Raw genomic sequence first — 22,609 nt, 5'->3', positions numbered from 1 at the left:
GATTCTGTGTCACCAGGGTGATGTCTGAGACAGTGTGCAAGCCTCAGCTGCACCAAGCTGGCAACGTTTTCCGGTTTGGTGTGAACCTGCGCCCATTTCTCATCTCCTCCAAGCCCGCCTCCTCATCCGGACAAGGAGGGCGGGACTGGCTCCTCCCGCGTCCAGGAAACGAGATTGTGCGACGGCGCTGACCACGGCTCCCGCACACCCGCAGAGGTCCATCAGCGTGACCTGCTGTCATTATCAAGACTCACCGTTCGGCTCTATTGGAACCTACTGGCCACTGGAATAGCCAAACCAGGACTCCAAAGCCTGGCCTATGTTCACGTCGCAGCTAAATTCGCCGCGGAGTCCTCTGATGCCAGCCAGCATCCTACAAAGCGGTCTTCAAATGCAGGGAATGGCTGGGTTACATCTTAATAAAACTTCCGTTCAGTGCCTAGAACACCGTCAGCGTAAGGAACATTCAAACCTGCAGAGAATTCTTACGAGTTTATTTGAGCCAAACTGACGACATTTGCCAGGAAACAAAACCTCAACAGACTGAGGCAATGCTCCAGAAATGGCAGTTTTGCATCTTTTTCTATGCATTACAATCAAAAGAGGAGGCGTAAGTGGGCTGCATGAAATCCACTGGTGACGGATTAGGGAGAAGGAAGAAAGCTAAGTGGAGGTGGCGGGGGAGGGGGGGACTTTGGGATTGGATGAAAAAATGACAGGCACATACTTCTGTTACACAGGTGGGTGCAGGACAGCTGACAGTCAGCATGAACATAACAGCACTGAGGGGTTTGTGGGCCCTGGCGGCGGCGTCTGGATGGGTCCAGCAAAGGGAAATCGTTTCGGCAAAGGTGTGTTTATCCAGTATTTCATCCTAGATGCCAACAGACAGGCTGAGTTAAGGGGAAGACTGACCTTTTAGGGAAAAAATCCTGCCCCAGGACGCGACGACCCACCATGAGCTGCTTTGAGTTTGAAATGTTTAATTTCAGACCCTCCTGGTGGTCCCTGTAGGATCTGAGTTTGCCAGGCCGCACGCAAGCCCCCGAGCCCGTGAGGCTCTGTGTGCGGCCCCTGCTCGCTCAGGTACTGAGACAATTGCACCAGACGGGCTGGTGGGACCTTCAGACGGGACCCGCTCTCCGCTGCGGGAGGCGGCACCACCCGTCCCCGAGGTCCCGATCCTGGGAATTGGGTCCCACGGCACCAAGACAGTAGGTGCCGCAGTGTTTTCAATCAGGCGTCTGTGAAATTGCCCCAGAGGGGGCTTAAACCTTCGTTGGATTTTAAAGACAGTTTGGTCAACCGAACGCTTTGGTTGGTCTTTTAGAGACAGTTCAAATCGTGAAAGACGTAAATGTCCATGTGATGTCAACAACCAACGAGGACTTCTCTCTGGGTCTGTGTCTAAAGCAAAGCAATTCAGTGTGTGCATCTCACACCTCCCGTCTAAGATATCCCTGTGGTATGCAGGCAACACACACACACAACAGGAGCCTATATATGTGGTACCCATGCAACACACACACACAAACATACACACACACAGCAGGAGCATATATATCTGTGGTACCCATGCAACACACACACAAATACACACACACACACAAAGAGCCTATATATGTGGTACTCATGCAACACACACACACGCACACATAACAGGAGCATATATATCTGTGGTACCCATGCAACACACACACACACACACACACACACACACACTACTCATAGCCCATCTTTACAGAGAAGAACACGGAGGCATTAGGGAGTTTTGAAAGCTGCCCAAGGCCCCCCACTCAGTGGCAGGGGCAGCACCGCCGACAGGACATTGGAAGAGGGAAGCATGACTTGGTCAGGCTCCTTCGCTGCTCAGCATGGAGATGTCTCGGGTCACACCCAACACTGACCGCTTCACGGTCGCGATGAACCCACCCAGGAACCCCAGCCACCGGCCACGGAGCTTCCAGGCCCCACCCTGGGGACCAGGCAGCGCGTGGACCAGGCAGCACCAGCTGGGGAAGGCATCCCTCGAGGTCCGGCATCACGTGCGCCCCCCCTGCTCCCCGGGGCCTGCTCCCAGCTGGTCCTCTCACAGCCAGAGTCCCGTCTCTGCCGCACTGGCCCGGCGTGGGCCCTGCAGCCACGGCTGCCCGCATCGGCTCTCCGATCTCTCTTTTCCCTTCGGTGTTTCTGATTCTCGGTTTGAGGACAGAATCGAGCCCTGGGTGCTTTGCTGGGCTGTCAGTCTCTGCTGTGCCACCCATCACTGGCCGTGGGTCAGGAGCCACACCTGGGCAGGGCAGGCAACCGCGGCTGCCAAGGAGCCCACAGCCGTCAGTCTAGTCCCAGGCAGGTCTCTGCCAGCGTGTGGTACCCTTTGTCCCCGGCTGCCGGTCACCGCAGACCACGAATTAAAGAACTATATACGAGTTCCGTGCCACGCTGAAATACCAGCTAAAAATACAGCCCAGGCAGCCTTCATTTTAGAGCCGGACAACACGACACCGCCCTATCTCCACCGAGATCACCTCTGTGAGGAGACAATGCGCGCCGTTCTCCGGACCCAAGAAAACGCTCTCACTAAGGCACAGAGGGGCCCGTGTTACCGGTGCCGCTGGCCAGGCGTCTTGGAAATAACACTGTGTGGCCAAGAGAAGGTGGTAATGCAGCAGAAGTGAAACCTGGACAATGGATCCCAAAGAAGGAAGGGGCAGGGGAACACGAGAGGAGGGAGAGAGGGGCGGAGAGGGGCGGGAAGGGGAGGGAGACTCTAGTTACTAGAAGCCCTCAGTGTCTGAAACCTGGAAGAGAAGTCACTGAGTTTCCAAGTTTTGGACCTACCACGTGCTTCACCCCTACTAGGTGCCAAGCACCGGGCTAAGCTGCTGAGCCCACGATCCCTACTCTACAGAGGAAACATCACGAACCCGCAGTTGTTTCCAACGGTCACCGTGTCTGTGAGTGGCCAAGACTGAACCTCAGGTCTACCTGCCAGAGGCCACGCCTTTCCCAATACACCACACAGCATCGCGCACTCCACCCCTCTAACCTCCCCCTCCACCCCTGCAAACACCCTCCACCCCTCCAACCTCCTCCCTCCACCCCTGCAAACACCCTCCACCCCTCCAACCTCCTCCCTCCACCCCTGCAAACTCCCTCCACCCCTCCAACCTCCTCCCTCCACCCCTGCAAACTCCCTCCACCCCTCCAACCTCCTCCCTCCACCCCTGCAAACTCCCTCCACCCCTGCAACCTCCTCCCTCCACCCCTCCAACCTCCTCCCTCCACCCCTGCAAACACCCTGCACCCCTCCAACCTCCTCCCTCCACCCCTGCAAACCCCCTCCACTCCTCCAAACAAGTGTGAGGAACATAATGGCCCGTCTTTAGAAAGCAGGGTCGCCCCGCCTTGACCTGCCCTACAGATGTGACCGCAGAAACAGCTGCAGGTGCAGAAAAGACCACAAAACTGGATACACATTCCCTGTGCTGACCTGCTCCCCCGCCCCCCCCACCTCATTCATAGAGAACCATGTGCCGTTCTCAACCACATTCATCCTCTAAATCACCTCCATCCGGAGAACAGGATGAAAAACCACCTCCTGACACCTTCCCCGCCTTCCAGAGGGAGCCTCATGCTCATGGCGTTACTGCTTCTGACGAGGGAGCGCGGGACTCGGGAACGGAAGGCACTTGCTCCGCGTCACCAGGCTCATGTCGCTGGGCTGCGGAATGCCAGCTCAGCACGGGGCAGGGGCACTTCAGTCCTCCGCCTGGGGTTGAGACCGCCCTATTCCCAACCCCACGTTCTTCAATAACAACTCAATTATTCTGAACAGCACTGTGCAGGTTCAGCATGCTGCCCTATGACCCTGGCCGGGGCGGCTCAGTGGTTGAGTGCTGTCCATGCACTGAAGATTCCTGGTCAGGGCACATACCCAGGTTTCGGGTTCGATTCTGGGTTGGGGTGCTTGCAGGAGGCAACTGATTGACAGTTCTCTCTCACATCGATGTCTGTCTGTCTGTATCTCTCTCTCTTTTTCTCTCTCCCTCTCTCTCTAAATCAATAAAGGCATATTTTTAAAAAAAAGAATGCTTTCCTACTGGCAGTATCATTCATTTGCTGCCATAGCAACCACATAAAGTCAGCAGGACTACTAAGAACATGAACTCCGGGGCCAGATTCCCTGGGTGTGAATTCCAGCTCCATCCCCTACTTGCTCCTCAGCCTTTCTGAGCCGGTTTCCTCGTATGTAAAATGAAGTTAATTTAAAAACCTACAGGGCACAGGACTCCAGTAACAATGAAATGAATTAACACATGTAAAGTGTTTAGCATAGCATGTGCCAACGAGGACTTGTCACCTGTCATTTCATCAATAAGAACACTCTTTGAGGAGTGAAGGCACCTCCCCCGGCCTCAGAGGGTCGGTGGCAGAGCCAGGCCTGGTCTTTGCTCCTGAGCACCCGCCCCTCCGACCCCGGGAGACTAACCCTGCCCTAACCAGTGTGGCTCAGTGGATAGATCGTCGGCCTGCGGACTGAAGGGTCCCAGGTTTGATTCCGGTCAAGGGCATGTACCTTGGTTGCGGGCACATCCCCAGAAGGAGATGTGCAGGAGGCAGCTGATCGATGTTTCTCTCTCATCGATGTTTCTAACTCTCTATCCCTCTCCCTTCCTCTCTGTAAAAAAATCAATAAAATACATTTTATTGATAAGAAGAAAGAAAAAAAAGGCTAACCCTGCTGCAGACCTGAAGCCAGGCCTAACTGCCTGGAGGGCTCCAGCCGGAACATTTAAATTAATAGAGCATAGGTATTAGATGACTATGTCAGGTACCGTACTAGGCCTGCAGGGTAAGACAACTCTGCGCAGGGTGAGTAACAGACAAGCATGTGTCCACGCTGAAAGTTCTAAGAGGAAGCGGTTTTCCAGCCACCAAAGGTTTCAAGAGATGGAGGTGCTGGAACCGGCAGTTACCACCAAAAAGGATTGTTCTGAAAGGAGCACAAAACTGTCCGAGAGAGAGGCTGTGCTAGGAATTAGACACAACATTCCTCTGCGGCCTCGTCTTTCACCAGCTTTATCTGGCCTGCTAATGCCATCTCCACCAAACACCGAGGGTACACGCCTGCACACACACACACACACACACACACACACACGCACGAGTTCTCCGTGCTTCCTTAGGCTCTACTTTTCCATGAGCCGAGCAGACTCGTGCACCGTGGAGTCTAGGCCTTTCCTTGCACGGGGTCAGGGGGCCGGAGGTGGCATCACAGGTGGCTGTCTGCCCCCGAGCGTGGCTGGGTCTGGGCTCTCGGGGACAGGCCCATTCCTCCAGAGAGAGGAGATCCTCCCCTACTTCCAGCTCCACAACAGAAAAGCTTTAATGTGAAAGTTTAACTTTTTCAATGTTTTTATTGATTTCAGAGAGGAAGGGAGAGGGAGAGAGAGACAGACACATCAATGATGAGAGAGAATCATTGATCGGCTGCCTCCTGCACGCCCCACACCGGGGATTGAGCTCAAAACCCGGGCAGGTGCCCTGACCAGGAATCCAACTGTGACCTCCTGGTTCATAGGTCAACACTCAACCACTGAGCCACGCCGGCCGGGCTGAAAGCTTAATTTTTCATCAAACCTACATAATAATCTGGAAGATTACCCTCTATTAAACTACGCTCGCTTCTAGAAATGGGACTGGAGTAGCGAGGTAAGAAAATCACATGTTTATGTTAGGTATGCTTGTATTATCTGAATTTTCTTTCCAAAAGCATTTGTTACTTTTGTAATTTAAAAAAAAAAAAACTACACTTTTTAAAGGACATTTTAAAAAGAAAAAGAAAAAAAAAGGAGACCGTCCGGGCAGCAGGAACAGCACTAGCGTGGATATGTGTATTCCAGCCGCTGCCAGGGGGCTCCAGGTCCTGCCAGCCACCCGGAGCCCAGGGAAGGGCCCAGTCTCCCCGAGACCCCTCCTGCTGGACACCTCCCCACAGCCTGGACACACCCCAGCTGAGGGCCAGCTACGTCGTGCCCCGACCCTGACCCACAGGGACCTCGAGGTGACGAATGCATGTTACTGTCGGCCGTGTGTACGCTTGGGGCAACTCATCAATCAGCGAGAGGAAACTGGTAGGCCATCTATGCAAACTCCCAGGGACATATGTTATACCCATAGGTGGGACTCTCCATGTGTATGTATAAAAAGTGGTTTAGGAACCTCAGATAAATATACAAGTGTTAGCTAGTATTATTTTCATTTCCTTTGCAGTATTTTAAACCAAATATATAGCACTGACATTTAAGTATCTTTCATAAAAACATCTAATCCCCTCCTTAGGGGGATCCTAAGTCTAATACTTCTAAAAATTAAGACCCTTTTTACCAGACTTTCAAAGAGGTCCTCTTACACCCCCAATCCGTTTAAGATCCTAAAACCGGACTAATTCAGACGCTTATATCTGGATGGGCCCCAAACCTGACCATTCGGATAGAAAACAAACGAAAGCTACTTGTCAGCACCGAAAATACTTCCTCGTCAGAGAACAGACACCCAGGTTCTTTTTGCAAACTGGCCGTGGGCTTACTCCTGCCCAAATTGCAGCCTTGCTGTTCCTGAGCCCAACCACAGCCCTGGCCGGTGCCCCTAAAAATGGCACCGCGTCTGGCTGGGTCACCTCCATGACAAGTGCACGGAAACCCTGCCACCCTCCCATCCGGCGGGGCGGGGCAGAAGGGGGGGCAGGGGGGGGAGCAGGGGGGGGCGGAAGAACGTGTGACACAGGACAGAGAGGAGGCAGAAAGCAGCCGGGCTCGGGATGTCACAGCCAGCATTTCCCACGAGGCCACTGGACTGCGGGCGGCCCCCTAAGCCAAGGGTTTTGACCCCGCAGGTCTCCCCCCAGGCCAACATCCCTCTGTGATTCTCACCTGATCTCCTCCATCTGCAACTGCAAAGACCATTTAGAGACTCTGCCTGCACCAACTCAAGGCTTTTTCAACAAGTGCGTGAGCCCACCTCTGCGCAAAAACAGTGAGCGTTCCCGGAGCACGCACCTGAGGATCTTTCACAAAAGGACCTGCTAGGCCAGTGGTCGGCAAACCGCCTCTCTCGAGCCTCATGCGGCTCTTTGGCCCCTTGAGTGTGGCTCCTCCTAAGCCTTAGGAGTACCCTAATTAAGTTAATAACAGTGTACCTACCTATATAGTTTAAGTTTAAAAAATTTGACTCTCAAAAGAAATTTCAATCGTTGTACTGTTGATATTTGGCTCTGTTGACTAATGAGTTTGCCGACCACTGTGCTAGGCCAACTCTGTGGGAATCCTAACTCACCACTAACTCCTAAAAATTAAGATTATTTTCACTGGATTTTCAAAGCAGTCCTCTTCCAACTACAATTAAATTAAGATCCTAAAACGTTAGACGAATTCAGACTTCTTTACCTAGATGATCCCCAACCTGACAATTCAGAGAGAAAGCAAACTAGCCCAGCCAGCATGGCTCAGGGGTTGAGCCGTCTGGGCCCAGGGCCCTCTGCTCACTAGGCCCCTATCAACCACGGCTCTGAAACCAGGACTGTGCAGTGTGTCTGCACCCATTTCTAGAGAATAAAACAAAGCCATGAGACTACAAAGGGGATTTTTTTTTTTAAAAAAAGTGAAGTGTCAGACAGTTAAACACTGCGGGTCGTGTTAACTTGGCCTTTGGCGTCAGGATAAACAATTTTACAGCCGCCATGAACGAAAGCAAGAGCCAGAGACAGGTTCCCGAGGCTGCTCTGCATGACCTGTGCGGCTGCAGAGGGCTGATCCTCAAATCTACTGGACAGTCTTTCTTTATTTACAAAAACAATACATGCTCGACGTCACCAGCCCTATAGCACAGAAGTCTCAGAGTAACCTTTCCCAGTCCCCAGATCCCATGCCATCCCATCCCACTCTGGCACCCAAAGTCAGCATCCTCATAGCACACAGATATACAAACACATGCACACGCCCATAAACCCCCCAATGACAAAAAGCAGGATCATACTGCGGACATGACGCTGTAACTGGAAATATTTTTTGGCTTAAAATAAAACAGAGAATGCCCAGCCCTCCAATAGGATGGGGGTCACAGTTACAAGATGAAGCCACACATCTCAAGGAAGCGATGGCCCTAAAGTATCCTGGAAAGACGCGCTGAAATGAGTATCCGAAAGCAGGAAGCAATTTTCTGCTTTTTACACCATAAAGGGCGTTCCTAAAACAGTTAGAAAATAAAATTACGCAGGGCTGAACCCAGACATTTCGTCTGCGAAAGACTCACGTGAGCACTTGGCATTTTGTTAGAAAGGGGACTGTTTCATTGTTAGTGGCCACAACAAACCGGGTACCTGAATGCGTGTAACGTTCTACCCTCCACCCCATTTTCAGTTCATCCGAAAGTGCACGGGGCTTCTTGGGCCAAAAGGAAAAGCGATCGGCCCCGTAGCTACGGTCGCATTGAGTCCTGCTATCTCCATCGCAGAGACCGAGGCTTCAAGCCTGCCTTTTGTGTGCTATCAGACCGTGCTTTCAATTAACGCTGCAGAACCCGAGGTTTTCCCACCCGCAGCCAGCCGAACTGCTATACCTCCAGGGAAGGTGACACCGGGCCTCACTGCCAAACCAGACAATACCTCTTCCCGCGGGGCAGCAGTGTTTTATGCCTCTTCCATTCAAATCCACACTTTACATAACGGCTCTGAACGGAGGTCCGAGGTCCGACCCAGTGATCAAATTAATGCCCCCAAAGCTGTCTCCACACATCTCATGTTACTGTCCACCTCCCCCTGCCCCAACCATATAAACCCACAACGATGAAAAGCTCAATTCCCAGAGGATGACGATCATTTCATTAAGAAACGATCCAAAGTTATCCTTGAAACAGGATGGGCTACCTGGAAAGGAAAGCTCTGTGCAACAGAAAATCACATGGCTTTGCATATATAATTTTTAAAAATATATCAGTTCCAAAAGGTCATAACCCATCCTACTTGTATCCGTTATGACCTCTCTCTCCTTTTATTTACTTACTAGAGGCCCGGTGCACAAAATTCGTGCATGGGGGGAGGGGAGGGTCCCTCAGCCCAGCCTGCACCGTCTCTAATCCAAGACCCCTCGGGGGATGTCTGACTGTCGGGATTGGGCCTAAACTGGCAGTCGGACATCCTTCTCGCAATCCGGGACCGCTGGCTCCTAACTGCTCACCTGCCTGCCTGCCTGCCTGCCTGATCGCCCCCACCTGCTCTCCCCTGCCAGCCTGATCGCCCCTAACCGCCTCTGCCTGCTGGCCTGATAGCCCCTAACTGCTCTCCCCTGCAGGCTTTTATTAGTATAGATATTTCCTTCTACTGTCTGTTCCCATATTAACAGAAAAATATTCAGCATGTCCCAATAATCCCATTCATTTCTCGACACAGATGCACTGTAAAAAGGGAAAGAACTCAGAAGTGCGGCCGAGTCTGTTAAAACTACACACTCGCATCCGATCCATCCTGCTTCTTCCTCAGCCGCTGGGACAGGGAGCCACACCCCTTCCTTGGTTTGGCTAACACTGCACCTTGACCTGAATGGATGCAAATTTCCGTGCTGTACACACACTCCTGAAAAACTGCATGTAAGTGTCTTTTTTACTCATATTTTAAATATATTTAAGGAACTTGATAGTTAAAGTCAGGGGTCCTCAAACTTTTTAAACAGGGGGCCAGTTCACTGTCCCTCAGACTGTTGGAGGGCCATACTATAATTTAAAAAAAAACTATGAACAAATTCCTATGCACACTGCACATATCTTATTTTGAGTAAAAAAACAAAACGGGAACAAATACAATATTTGTATTTGCATGTGGCCCACGGGCCGTAGTTTGAGGACCCCTGGTTAAAGTAATCTGATGACAGAAAACATCGATCAGCTGCCTCCTGCATGCCCCCCACAGGAGACCAAGCCCGAAACCCGGGCATGTGCCCTGACCAGGAATCGAACCGTGACCTCCTGGTTCATAGGTCGATGATCAACCACGGAGCCACACCAGCCAGGCCACAAGATTCCTATCTTTTTTGACAGTTCACTCCCTGCATTCTAATGAGTAGCTTCTCAAAGGATAGACTGCTAGTCCTATAAAGGCATCCAAGAAGATGCCTATGGATTTCCCAACTCCGCCTGCACCCATTCCTCAGAAGGCAGAAGTTCGGTATTCTCCGCTTGCTGCAGATGCCCCCAACGTCTAGCACAACACCAGCACCCAGTCGGCACCCTGCACCCACCCCGTGTAAACAGACTCTAATCAGTGTTACTTGTGTGCCAATCGAGCAAACACAGAACTCTGGCTGAGGCTATAAACAAATACCTCTGGACTCTGACAAACAGAAAACAGAGAGAAAGAGAGAGAAGAGTTTGAGGAAGAAGAGCCAGCTCTCTGCCACAAAACACAAAGTCGAAACCGCACACGGGGCCTGGCGGGCCGACTCACATAGATTTCGTTGTGGTCAAAGCGCTTCTTGAGGTTGTTGATGAAGGTCTCCTCCGTGAGAGGCTCCAAGAGCACCATGTCGCCAACCCCGATCATGTTGTCCAGCAGGGACGTCTTCACCTCCATCTTGGCCATGGTTCCCAGCTGCAGGGAAGACGAGAACAGGGTCAGCATAAGCGAGTGACATCCTCTCAGATGTGTGCTGAGCGCCGTGGACAAGTGAAGGGCAGGCAGTGCCCAATGGCCTTCCCTGTCTCACCAACGTCAGACCCTCCCCTCCCGACAACCTGTGAGGAGCCCCTCAGGTGGCCACAGTCCCCGTCACACCACTGGAGCGCCACTTGCCAACCTGCTGCCACACATGAGCCTCCCTCCCTCCCAGCCCCTCGTCCCGGGCAGGGTCCATCGCCAGAGAGAGCCACTAGGAAGCCAAGGCCCCCGCTTTCTTCTTGAGACCACCCTCGCGACCCAATCAGGAGCTGCAAAACCCTGAAAAGAGCCCAAGCCATCCCTTCCCACCAACCCTTGCACACCGAGGTCAGACTTAAACCTACGTGAACCTGCCTCCCCCAAGGCGGCATCCCCCAGGTCTGCATGGCGACATCCAGAAGGCCTTTCCCCAGGAAACAAGGCTTGAGAAACGATGCTAACATTTACGGAGCTCTGGCCCCGTATCAGATGGTGTGGTAAGCACTGTATACGCATTAATTAACTTAACCGTCCCGCTCACTCTGAGAGAGGTATTGTTATCATTACCCTCATGTTAAGATTAGAACGATTTCTCAGAGAAATGAAGAAATATTGCTGTGGTACCTGAGAGTGCCATAGACCTCAATCACCACTTACCACCCTGCACCTGGCAGGGGGGGGTGGGGGGGGGGCTTCCCACCAGGCATCAACACTGACTCATAAAGGAAAGCACACCACCGCCTGTGAACCTGAGGTCGCCTGTATCACAGAGCCTGGCAAGGATGACCTCGATACTCTTAATTCTCACTCCAACGGACACACAACTAAAATAGCAAAATAAGAGTAGCATGCAAGGAGTGCCCGTGTATAATTCATGTGCCCGATTCCGAGGAGGAAGTACATCTGATTCTTTCCATTGTGGAGTCGCCCAGGCACATCAGGCCTTAGAAAGGTTGGTCTACTTCCTTAAAACTTAGCAATTCAAATAAATGCCCCCCCGTTCCAGTCGGGAGCATCTAGTAGGTCTCTGAGAGGCGACGGAACCTGCATTTAGTTGGGCCAGGAGGACTGGGAATTCTGTAACTCCTTATTATTAATCACTAGTGATTTATAGGAATCCACAAGCACATATTTTATTTCTGATCCTATTAAGACATTTTTAAGTTGCACCAAAAAGCCGAAATAGAGAGACCAAGAAGCAGCAGAGGCTGTCCCATAAACAGAAAGGAGCCAGTGAGGGAGTGTTTAATATTCAAAAGAAGAAAAATAGAGTTAACTCTCTTGTTAATATGGGGGGAGGGGGGGTGTTTTTTAGTTTCACGTCAATACACCTGGAATAAACAGCCCCAGATCGCGCTAAAACCCAACAAGAGCAGCACTGAGAATGGTTCCTGCACTCTGAACTAGGCCAGACTCTCGTTCAAAACTAAGAAGATGGGGGTGCGGCCCTGGCCACACTCCGGAGATGCAGGGGAGCCGGGGAGAGAGCTGGGCCCAGGCCAAGGCCCTGGAAAGACGCGCCCAGGAGTAGGAACGTGAGTGGCCAACCTTTGTCGCAATGAATTAACATTTAAATCAAATTTCAAGTTCTCAGACTCTGGCTGCGATTCATTACATATACGTTGGCGGATGAGAGAAGGCTTAGGACTGAGGGGGATGTCAACCTGAGATGTGTTTCAAAAAGAAGCACCTCAAACCAGCAATTCAAAGGAAGCACAGGCCGTGCGGGAGCCCGCTGCCCCGCGGACTCTGTACACACAGTCTGTTCCCGGGAACAGCTGCCGAAAGAAGAGTTCCCCGCAGGTGACCACAGTCACGCAGCCAACCTTCCTCTGTCATTAACCTACTTCCCCATCTTTTGAAAGGCCTCATGCAAGTCTGAATGGTTCTAAGCTACACTTCTCTCCCAACTTTGAAATCCCAAAGTGGGAAAGAGGGCAAAACCCAGGCTGAGGCCCAGGCAAAGGGTAAAAGGCGGAAACTCCGGAAACACGACGGTCACAAACCCAAATACAAAACAGTAAACCAACTGCAAGGCGGCACCAACGTCCACTGAGTCATTCAAGCGCCGTGTTGTGTGCTGTGTTCGCCTTTCCAGCATCTGGGCGGAGGGAACAGTGACCCGCCCTCATCCTCCCTGACATGGGTGCTGAGACACCATGCACCCAGCCCAGCTTCCTACAAAGGGACTGGCCACTAGCTCCAGCCTTAGTCTGCTCCCAATGGTGTAAAGACACCATTTAAAAAACTGAAAGCATCATTTCCAGAATTCCTCAAAATCAAAGAACGCAGCATAAACATCACGTACCGCCTTAAAACGGCCATCTGTGAGCTACCATTTACATATAAGTGGTCCGCCCCAGTCACCAACCTGAAACCACAAGTCACTACCACGCTAATGTCATCCGTGCTCGGGAATGGCAAGACCAGCATGTGCCGACCCAACAGTCCCACTCAAGAGCTGCCAAACGCGACGCACATCCATGTGAAGTGCAAGGTCATTCCACTACTTGATATCCAAACTCAAGGCCGCGGTGACTCAGGAGGTCATGGTTTAATTTCCAGTCAGGCACATGCCCAGGTTTCGGGCTAGGTCCCTAGTAGGGGGTGTGCAGGAGGCAGCCAATCAATGTTTCTCTCTCATTGATGTTTCTCTCTTTCTCCCTCTCCCTTCCTCTCTGAAATCAATAAAAATATATTTTTAAAAAAAAAACAACAGCAACGCTGAAAAAGCGATTCCAAAGTAATCATTCAGGCTAAGCTGAAATAGAGCATCTGCTGTTCTCCCACGTCATTCAAAGCTCTCGGGGTACCACATATGCAAACAAGTGTGTATTTTTTTAAGTTGAAACAGTTTTACTGTAGAATCTGAAAGAACATTCACATATCAGACCTGGGGCTGCAATGATGAGCAGGGTCAACATGAAGTCACAAACATGATTTTAAACTCGAAGGAACTTTGCAAGCAAAGCCCTCGGAGCCACGACCGCAGTGCCTGCCGCTTTGGGAACTGTGACCGAGGCCATTGACACGGCTCGGCAAGGCCATCAGCTCTAGACGTCAGAGACACGCTCTCAGAGAGGCCTCTGCGCACCCAACCGTTGTCCCCCCCACTCCATTTCCACCCCTTCACCTCCTGGTGCGTGGCCACGTGTGCAGGGCGGCCCCTTCTCTCCAGAGCCAGCCCCTTGGTGTCAAGGGTCGCACCTTATTCATCTTTATTTCCCCAAAGCTGAGGTGCACACCTCTCGCACCGGGTAGGCGTTCAGAGAAGCACCAAGGGGAACAAGCACGCAGATTTCGGACGGACAGGTGAGCCCTTCAACAACGCACATCCTCACAGCCGCCCTGGGCGGGCCGGGCCTGTCACAGCCGACAATGACCCCGCAGCTCCCAGCCACTTGGATCCATTCCTCTGAACACATAACATTATCAACAAAGGGCAGGAAACGGAACTGAGCTATTTGGCTCCCAAAGATGAGATCACTGAGGCTTTTAAGAATAACATGAGAAACACATTTGAGTAAGAAAACGGGGCCAACGTGGCAAGATTTCATGAACAAAAACAATAAACCTGAGCAAATCCTGATGGCAAAACACAAGGCGAACAGCGGCCAAGGCTACAGGATGCGGGTCGGTACCTAATGTAATGAGCTGAGTGCCCGAGGAAAGCTGGGGTTTCCTTCCTCGCTCGGTGACAATAGCACACATCTCACCTTGGGGAGCAGTTAGATTAAATTCCCACTCAGTTCGGCTCACCCTCCGTGTACAGCGAGTCCTGCTGCTCTCCGCGACTGTGTTAAGTGCTGGGCACAGGACAGGAACCATCGTGGTACTTCCCCAGCCCGTGCCAACCCCCAGCAGCTCCCAGTCCAGTGAGACGGCCAAGAAAAGAAGCAACTTTTGAAATTTCAAGTGACTTTTCTAGTGATGAAAAAAAAAAATCCACATTGAGCAAAAAAAGAACATAAAGCAAACTCAACACACTCATGCTTTAGTCTAAAACAGCCGTGGGCAAACTACGGCCCGAGGGCCGGATTCGGCCCGTTTGAAATGAATAAAACTAAAAAAAAAAAGACCGTACCCTTTTATGTAATGATGTTTACTTTGAATTTATATTAGTTCACACAAACACTCCATCCATGCTTTTGTTCCGGCCCTCCGGTCCAGTTTAAGAACCCATTGTGGCCCTCGAGTCAAAAAGTTTGCCCAACCCTGGTCTAAAACATCCTTTGGGTTCATTAGAATCCTTATGGAACCAGATTTTGATTAACCAATGAATTAATTGGCCATCGTTTCTGGTGTTATGATTTTGACGTATCTATTTCTGCCTCGAGGTAGGGATGTATAATAGATCACAGAAGCTGTGAAACGGTGGCGCTACACCAATAAACATCCCACACTTTCGATCAGCCAAACTGCGTGGCCATCTGCCCCTTTATTCTTCGCCCCGCCCCCAAAATTAGCAACCATTTTATCAACAGCCTGCCCGCAAGGCTGTGTCTACCATCTGAACACACCGTCTACCATCCACACCCAAATACAAAACAAACAAAAATAACCCTCCCGCTCCCCCTAAATTCCACACGTCACAACTAACCCAGGTCCTCATCCTTGGCCTTGCCCTGTCTCCTACTTCCTTCCCCCACAGCCAACCTTTTTCATTGACTCTGCCACCTTCATCGCTCCGGCTCCACCCCCCAGTGTGACTGCCCTACCCAGCCTTCCCCTCTCAGCAGGAAGCCAGAGCCTGGGGAGTGGTTCTCTGCCGTCAGGCCACCCCAGCCCCCAAAGCCAGCCCGCTCCTTCCCCATCCACGAACCAATCGGCCCTTTCTAAACCACAGTGCCTTCCTGAATTACAGTCAGGCTGGGTGCGCCCTGCTCTGAGTCCTTCCATACCTCTCCAGGGTCCTTAGGACAACGGTCACACGCCTTAGCAGACCCTTGAGGGGGAAAGAGAGAAATAAAGAATTGCCTATGACGGAGCAGTTCACTTCAGGGTATGGAAGCAGAGACGCAAACAGACCCCTGTACACCTTATTCAAAGCAGCGGTAACTAGAGTCAAAAGGTGGAAGCCACCGAGGAGCCCACCGATGGATGCATGGATGCACAGATGGGATGTACACGCACAGTGGAACAGCAGTCACCTTACAAAGGAAGGAAATTCCGACACAGGCTACGTACAACACGGGTGAAACTTGAGGACAACATGCCAACTGAAATAAGCCAGTCCCGCAAGGGCAAATACCACACCACCCCTTCTGAGGTGCTGGGGTGATCCAATTCAGAGGCAGAGGGGAGAATGGGGTTCCCAGGGCCTGGAGGAGAGGGAACAGGGAGCTGTTTAGTGGGCACAGGGCTTCACGCTGGGAAGACGGCAAGTTCAGGAGATCGATGCTGGGGACGGTTGCGCAATAGCGTGAAAGTCCTCGGTGCCACGGGCGCGCCCACTTACAAAGGGTAAATGATGAATCTCATGTTATGCACACTCACCACAATGAAAAGTCCTATCAGTGATCACTTAGTTCAGCCACAACCTGGCTCCAGCCCTCCTGTTGTCTCCCCTCGCCCTGGGGACACCCCCCGGCGCCCCGCCCCCAAGGCAAACCTCCCAGGACACACACTGATGCCAAGGCCTCCCGTGGCTCCTTCACAGACACGGCTCCCGGGGCTGTGGGTGCGCCGCCCACACGCCAGCTCATAGGACAGCCTCCAGCCAGACGCAGTGCGCGCTGGGCCAGGGCGTCCGCACGATGAGGGGACAGGGTGCATCGCTCCAGGAGAGGGAGCCAGCCCGGGAGAGGGTGACGCGAATGTGACCACAGCCCTCATGGGACGAGAGAAAAGCTACCTCAGGTCCTGTTCTGGTTGGGGGCCTCAAGAGGCTCAGCTGAGCTTCTTGTCTTAAACAAACAACCCCAGCCCGCCGGGTGCCTCAGGGGCTGAGCCTCGACCCATGAACCAGGAGGTCACTGGTTCAATTCCCAGTCAGGGCACATGCCCAGGTTTCAGGCTCGATCCCCAGTAGGGGGGCGTGCAGGAGGCAACTGAGAAAAGATTCTCATCACTGATGCTTCTCTCTCTCTCTCTCCCTCTTCCTTCCTCTCTCTCTAAAAATCAATAAAAACATATATTTTTTAAAATACCCCCGGCTTAAGCCAGAGAGGAGACACGCCTTTGGGCAGCATGCTCTGAGCGAGACAGCACACATCCAGGGAAACTCAGGCGGCTCGTCTCCTCACGCACCCACGGAGGCCCGAGTTCCCTCATGCGAAGGGCCCGTTGCCTGCAGCGTGGCTGCCCCCCCCCCCCCCAGCCCCCCACCGGGCCCTGGTGTGGAGAGCAAGTGCAGGATGCACACAGAGACAGGCCATTCTTCCTTCCAGGGCGGTTCCATCATCTCCACCCTCCCCTGCAGGTCACAGCTGGCCGGGAATGACACCGGGAATGACAGCCTGGGATGGCACACCGGGAACACCAAAGATCAGGAAGGACTCAGGTTAGAAGCCAAAGGCGAGACACTTCCTCAGCCTTTATCAGCGAAAGGGCGAGCGGAATGAAAACTGCATCCTTTAGGACAACTGACTCAAGCAGCATGGTTTCCAAGAGAGAGATGGCTGGGGGGGCCACACAGACCACAGGGGTGCTTCGCAGGGCTCCCCGGGGTGCACACTTGGACCCCGAATGCATCTGTGCAAGGCTCAGGTGACGCTGATTTTCAGTCCCCTCAGCACAGGCCCTCGGAGAAACGCACCCACTTCACGAAGGGTAGTCATCTGTTTCCCCTCCTTCACTCCGCGGGGAGCGCTGCCCCACACGGAGGGTCCCCCTTTCCCTAAAGCCTTTTGTGAAGAGCACTTCATGGACCGCTGTTAGCATGGCTTTTGTTAGAATCTTGGATTAGGAGGGAAAAATCAACCCAGCTACTGGGTAATTTCCATAACGTAAATTGCTGCCTTGTGTTCAAGCTGTGGCTAATACACAGGACGTACAATGACCAGGCGGTGACACGGTGACAGGATGAAGTAGACCTGAACTGGGAGTGAAAACCAAACAGCTGACAGCATGTGGAAGCCCCCAAGTCACAGAGCAGACCCCAACCTTACAGAGCTCTGTGACTAGGAAGGCAATTCATTCAGCGTCCTGGTTACCCCTCCCCCAGAGGTGTCTGCTTGTGGGGGAGGGGGGTGAGCAGCAGCCACGGTGGCAGAGTCCAGGTTCAGGTTTGGGTCTGTCTGCATGTGGGACAGCTGATCTGACCACTAAAGCCATCGGCAGGAGCGGGGCTGCCCTCGAGCCCCACACAGGCCAGGATTAAGGGTTTGAAAGGCAGCATCTAGAACTTCACAATTCACAGCGATCGGTTTAAAAGAAGCGTTTCTTTCCAAGTGTGGAAAAGGCGACTACGTTACCTCGACTGATGAGAGGGATTCTTCAGTCAAAAATAACAGCGGCCGCTCTGACAACACTGAAGCTTTGGGATTAGACGCTGCACCCTATCCTTTCTGGTGTCTGAGCCGAACGTCTGAGGGTCCCAGGCAAAACCTTCCTTTAGCAGAGAGACGAGGCCCAGGTGTCGCACATCTGGCTCCTGGACGAGCCGGGCGAGGTGGTTTGCACACTTACTCCCTTACGCGCACCTAACCCCCCGCCCCTCCCCCCAGTCGCCCGACTCTTCCCGGCACCCCGGTTTCTCAAGGAGAAGCTGCCTCTCCACTGGGAAAGGGAACTCCTTAGACGCGTGGGAGCAAGGGTTTCCCAGAGAATTCATTCCCTCTGACCCACCCGACGGGGCACAAAGGCTCCGATCAGACCCAGACTCGGATCCAAGAGGTTCTGATCTCAAATCTCAGAGGGCAACGCCCACTCCGTCCTCAGGGTTACTGCGTGGCCCCTGCCTCCGAAGGTTTTCTCTGATGCAGGCTCCCTGCCCAAGGCCATCTCCCATCTCTGCTCCTGATGCTGAAGGGCGCCCGGCCCCGTGCTGCCTCCCCGGCAGGTGTGTCCTCGTTTGCAGCAGGCACTCCACGGGGTGCAGCCCCTGAGGAGGGTGAGCCAACAGCACTCCCTCCTGGGTCAATGCCCCAGGACACTCTGCAGTCACCGCAGGAACAACTGCCCACGCGGGGCAGCTGCAGAGCATGACACCCCCCTGAGACCTGGTGGGGAAGCCCCAGCCCTTCCCCCCCACACACAACCAGCAACCAAAACCCGAGCAGGTGTGGCTTTCGGGGACTCCGGCTGTGCTCTCTGCTCACACTGGATGCCAGTCACTGAGCTCAGGTCTGAGAAGCCCGCGAGAAACTCCATAAACCCCTGTTCCGGCCAGAACAGAACAGACGCGGCCGCTGGGCCCCGGGAGGCGCGCGTGCGACCGCGGACTCCTCACTCGGCTCCTCCAGGCAGAGCTTAAAATCCCACCAAGTCGAACGCGTTTCGGTTGGCAAACCCAGGACCCTGGCACCCCCAGATGAAGGCAGAACTGCCCCGATGTCACGGGCGGCCCCTCCGGCTCGGCCTGGTCCTGGGCGGTGCGCAGACGTCCACTACGCCCCGTGACCATGACCCCGCGTCCAGGGCCAGCGGAAACCAGCTTCCTGGCTTGTGATCAGAGGGTCCCAACCTGGTGCTGATATCCTCACCGAGTGAGTCCTCCGACCCCTGCCCCTTCCCCTGCTCACACCGCGGCCTTACCCTGATCAGACCATCCGACCACTCCCCGTTGCCCAGAATGAAAGCTACAGTGACTGGCATCTGGCAGACACCCACACGGGGTTGCCTGTACCCGTGAGTTTTGGGGGGGGGCCTCTCAATTGGTGCTTGAAGACAACTGGCCGAACTAAGATGCTCACACAACACAGCACAACTAGCTTCTCTTAAAAGAGGAGTCATTCCGGCTCTTTTCAGCGACAATGGAGGGGAAGGTGCCGAGTGCAGCGCGCTCTTGCTGTTCGGGCTCAGGAAGCATTCTGCCCCAGACCACCGGGCTACGCCCACCCACAGCGGCTCCGGAGCCAGTCCCAGAGGGCCAAGCTGCAGACCCGGCTCTGCAGCCAGCTCACCTGGGACCCCGGGGAACACGGCCGATTCTGAGCCTCAGTTTCCCCACAGAGAGGGTGACTACGTCATCTCCTAAGATCCTGTCCCAGCACCCATCATTAGTGACTGAACAACCAAAAGAAAAAGACTCACCTCTGGACAGGTGAGTTCCTACATCCTGGGTCTGGTTACCAAAGCCGTTCAAAACCAAAAATGCGAGTCCACGAGTATCTTTCGCCATGACATTTACTCAGAGGTAAAAGAAATGTTAAAGTATTTAGGGCCTAACCACACACAGCACAGAAAGACACGCACAGGACGGTCGCGTAAAGGCACGGAGGCGCGTGAGTTTACAGCCATGTGGCCCGCTGCGAGCGGCAGCTGAGTTTTAATCGATTCATCTGGTTATGAAAGCACCAGGGACCCGAAGGTACAAATTAACCCTGTGCCATAAAAGAAGAGGAAAACAGGCGTCACTCAACAGTGCGTCTCCACAAACGCCTCTGTCCCGTGTTTAAGAAGCAGCTCTTCCGAGTAATAAAAATTCAGCGGCGCCGTCAAGCAGTCACCCACCAGGCTGAGGCCAGGACACGGGGTAACCAGGGAGGGTGTTTATGGGAGTTCCTGAATGTTTGCAGGTTGAGAAATGTTCACACAAAAACAGCGAAGAGGTTCCAAAACAGACACGGATCATGTGAACTGAGAGAGCAAAACTGCATTGTCATTTACAACGAATTTTAAAAGAAAATACTGTAGCTTAAAGGCAGTGGGCTATTTCACCTAAGCTGATTAAAATCAATAATCATATTAGAATTTGGAAGTATTTTCTGGGTCAACTGTTTTCCAGTTTCTCTGATGTTGGGAGCATTCCTGAGTTTGGAATCGAATGCACTGTTGTACATCTCTCACATCTCTAACTACATTCTAAAGCATCTGAATAACAGGTCTGCTAATGTCCAAAAGTTCTACAGGATACAGCAATATTGCATACACTTATTATAAGGGTACATACAAACGCCCCCCAACACACACACACATATACACATTTCTCCTTTGAATATAGTATACAACCTGTACAGCTATACAAAAATGGATTTTAAAGATAATCAGTTTGATTTTATATAGAACCATACAACCATTTTTCCCAGGGAAGTTTGGTGAGCAATGAAATACTCAATATGAACTACACTGTCATGCCTGATTAAGGAAACTTCATTTCCCTCTACAAGCAGTTTATCAAAACCAAAAAGGTATTCAAAATACCCCATTATCACACTGTAAATCATCAAATTAAAAGGCATAAAAACGTAAAACTTACCATCTACCTTTAATCATGTCTCTCAAGAGGTAGGTAGGCAGGTGGAGAAGGATATATAGAAACTATAGAGATTTTTTTAATGACATAATTATAAGGCCCCTCGTTCAGAAATTAAAACCGCTTACCAACGTTTCTCCTCCATTGTGCTTCCCCACGGATTCAACTAGCACATGAGCGTCCGGTTCGTATGAAAGGGAGAGACAAACATTCGCTGTGACAGGGAGAACGCACTCAGTACAACAAATATTTTGCTCACAGATAAGAAGGGAAAGGAGGTCACTGTCCTGTGGCTGGGAGGACGGGCCCAGCCGCCACCCAGGGCTGTCCTGTAGGATTAACACGGGGCACCTCTTCTGCTCACCGCCGCCACCCAGGGCTGTCCTGTAGGATTAACACGGGGCACCTCTTCTGCTCACAGCCTCCTGAGAGCCCGGAATCCACAGGCCCCAGAAAAGGAACCAGAGACACAGCCGCTGCCTCCCGGGCACTAGCCACCTGCCCAGGCGAAGAAACTACTTTAGAGCAACATAACCACTGAAACAAGCGCTCACACAGGGCAGATGTCCCCCTCCAACCGAGGGATGGAGACCGATGTCCACTGTGTGAGGGGGACTGTTATGTGACACAGGAGGGTCCGACCGGGGTGGCCAAACGGGTGGAACTCGTCCTTGGCGTTCTGAGGGTGGGGAGAATGTGGTGAAGCAGAAAAGAACTGTAAGAGACGGTGACAAACTCTATTCAGGAGGCAGTGACCGGGCAGAGTGGCCGCAGAGAGCTGGCGGGGGGTCCTGTGGGGCTTGGGGCTGGGAGAAAGGGTGAGCGAGGCAGGGCAGCGTGCAGGCTAAGGCGCCTCCAGGTGTGCGGGGAGGGGGAGGGCGCTCTCACAGCCTGGCTCCAGGTCCACGCTGCGTCATGACCAATGTCCGCGCCTCAAAGGGCAACAACCGGTGTGACTGAGGGTCACCGGTCATAGGCGGTCCCGCGGAAAATGAAGTTGAGGACAGACATTATCAATAATGGGGAGTCACCCCCCCAAAAAAAAATCTGTGCAGGGGTAGGGACAACAAAAAATGTCAAGGAGTTTTCATCGGGCATCGTCTGGATTCGTGGAGGGGAGCAGGGGCAGGGAGGGGGGCTGCTCCAGGTGGGTGTGCGCACTGCGCTCAGGCGGGCCAGCCGGGGGCCCTGGGACGGACCTCACCTGGAGCTCCTAGGCCTGCGCGTGCCCTGCAGGCTGCCTGTTTGTCCGAAATGCATAAGAGGCACCACGCAAGCCAGCAGCGGGGACCCCGCTGGGGCACAGTTTCGTAGCTCAGGAGTCAGAACCCAGCAGAACTACAGAAATGAAACAAGAGAAGTAACGGACGCACCCGTCCTAAGCGTGGGGAGCCGGCTGGAGGGCGGCACAGAGAGCAAGGAGGTGGGAGCCTGCAGAGCCTCCTCACCCAAATGCAGAAGGTCGGCCGTTGGGCTAGTCGCTTCCCAAAAAGCCAAAGCTGGAAGCCTTAAAAAATGATAGACCTGCACATGTTATTTCACATTAAACCCTACACGCCTGCACT

General features: G+C 52.8%; 1 protein-coding gene across 4 annotated transcripts in view; it reads right to left on the bottom strand.

The window, feature by feature from the left end:
- Window positions 1–22,609, bottom strand: part of MYO1B (myosin IB) — a 137,345-nt gene that overhangs the window by 102,499 nt on the left and 12,237 nt on the right. For 3 of the 4 annotated variants that reach the window (XM_070421719.1, XM_070421721.1, XM_070421722.1), the window contains exons 1-2: window positions 15,344–15,359; window positions 10,499–10,642 (exon numbers count right to left, since the gene is read on the bottom strand). In XM_070421719.1, coding sequence (XP_070277820.1) covers window positions 10,499–10,642; window positions 15,344–15,352 — 153 coding nt within the window. In that variant the 5' untranslated portion in view covers window positions 15,353–15,359. Of the gene's footprint in view, window positions 1–10,498; window positions 10,643–15,343; window positions 15,360–22,609 lie in introns of those variants that run through there. The other variant, XM_070421720.1, reaches the window with a different exon arrangement.

Source organism: Myotis yumanensis, unplaced genomic scaffold, assembly GCF_028538775.1.
Source record: "Myotis yumanensis isolate MYYU_CA2020_CCGP unplaced genomic scaffold, mMyoYum1.0.hap1 SCAF_8, whole genome shotgun sequence".
Taxonomy (NCBI): domain Eukaryota; kingdom Metazoa; phylum Chordata; class Mammalia; order Chiroptera; family Vespertilionidae; genus Myotis; species Myotis yumanensis.
This window is presented reverse-complemented; position numbering and strand designations above follow the sequence as displayed.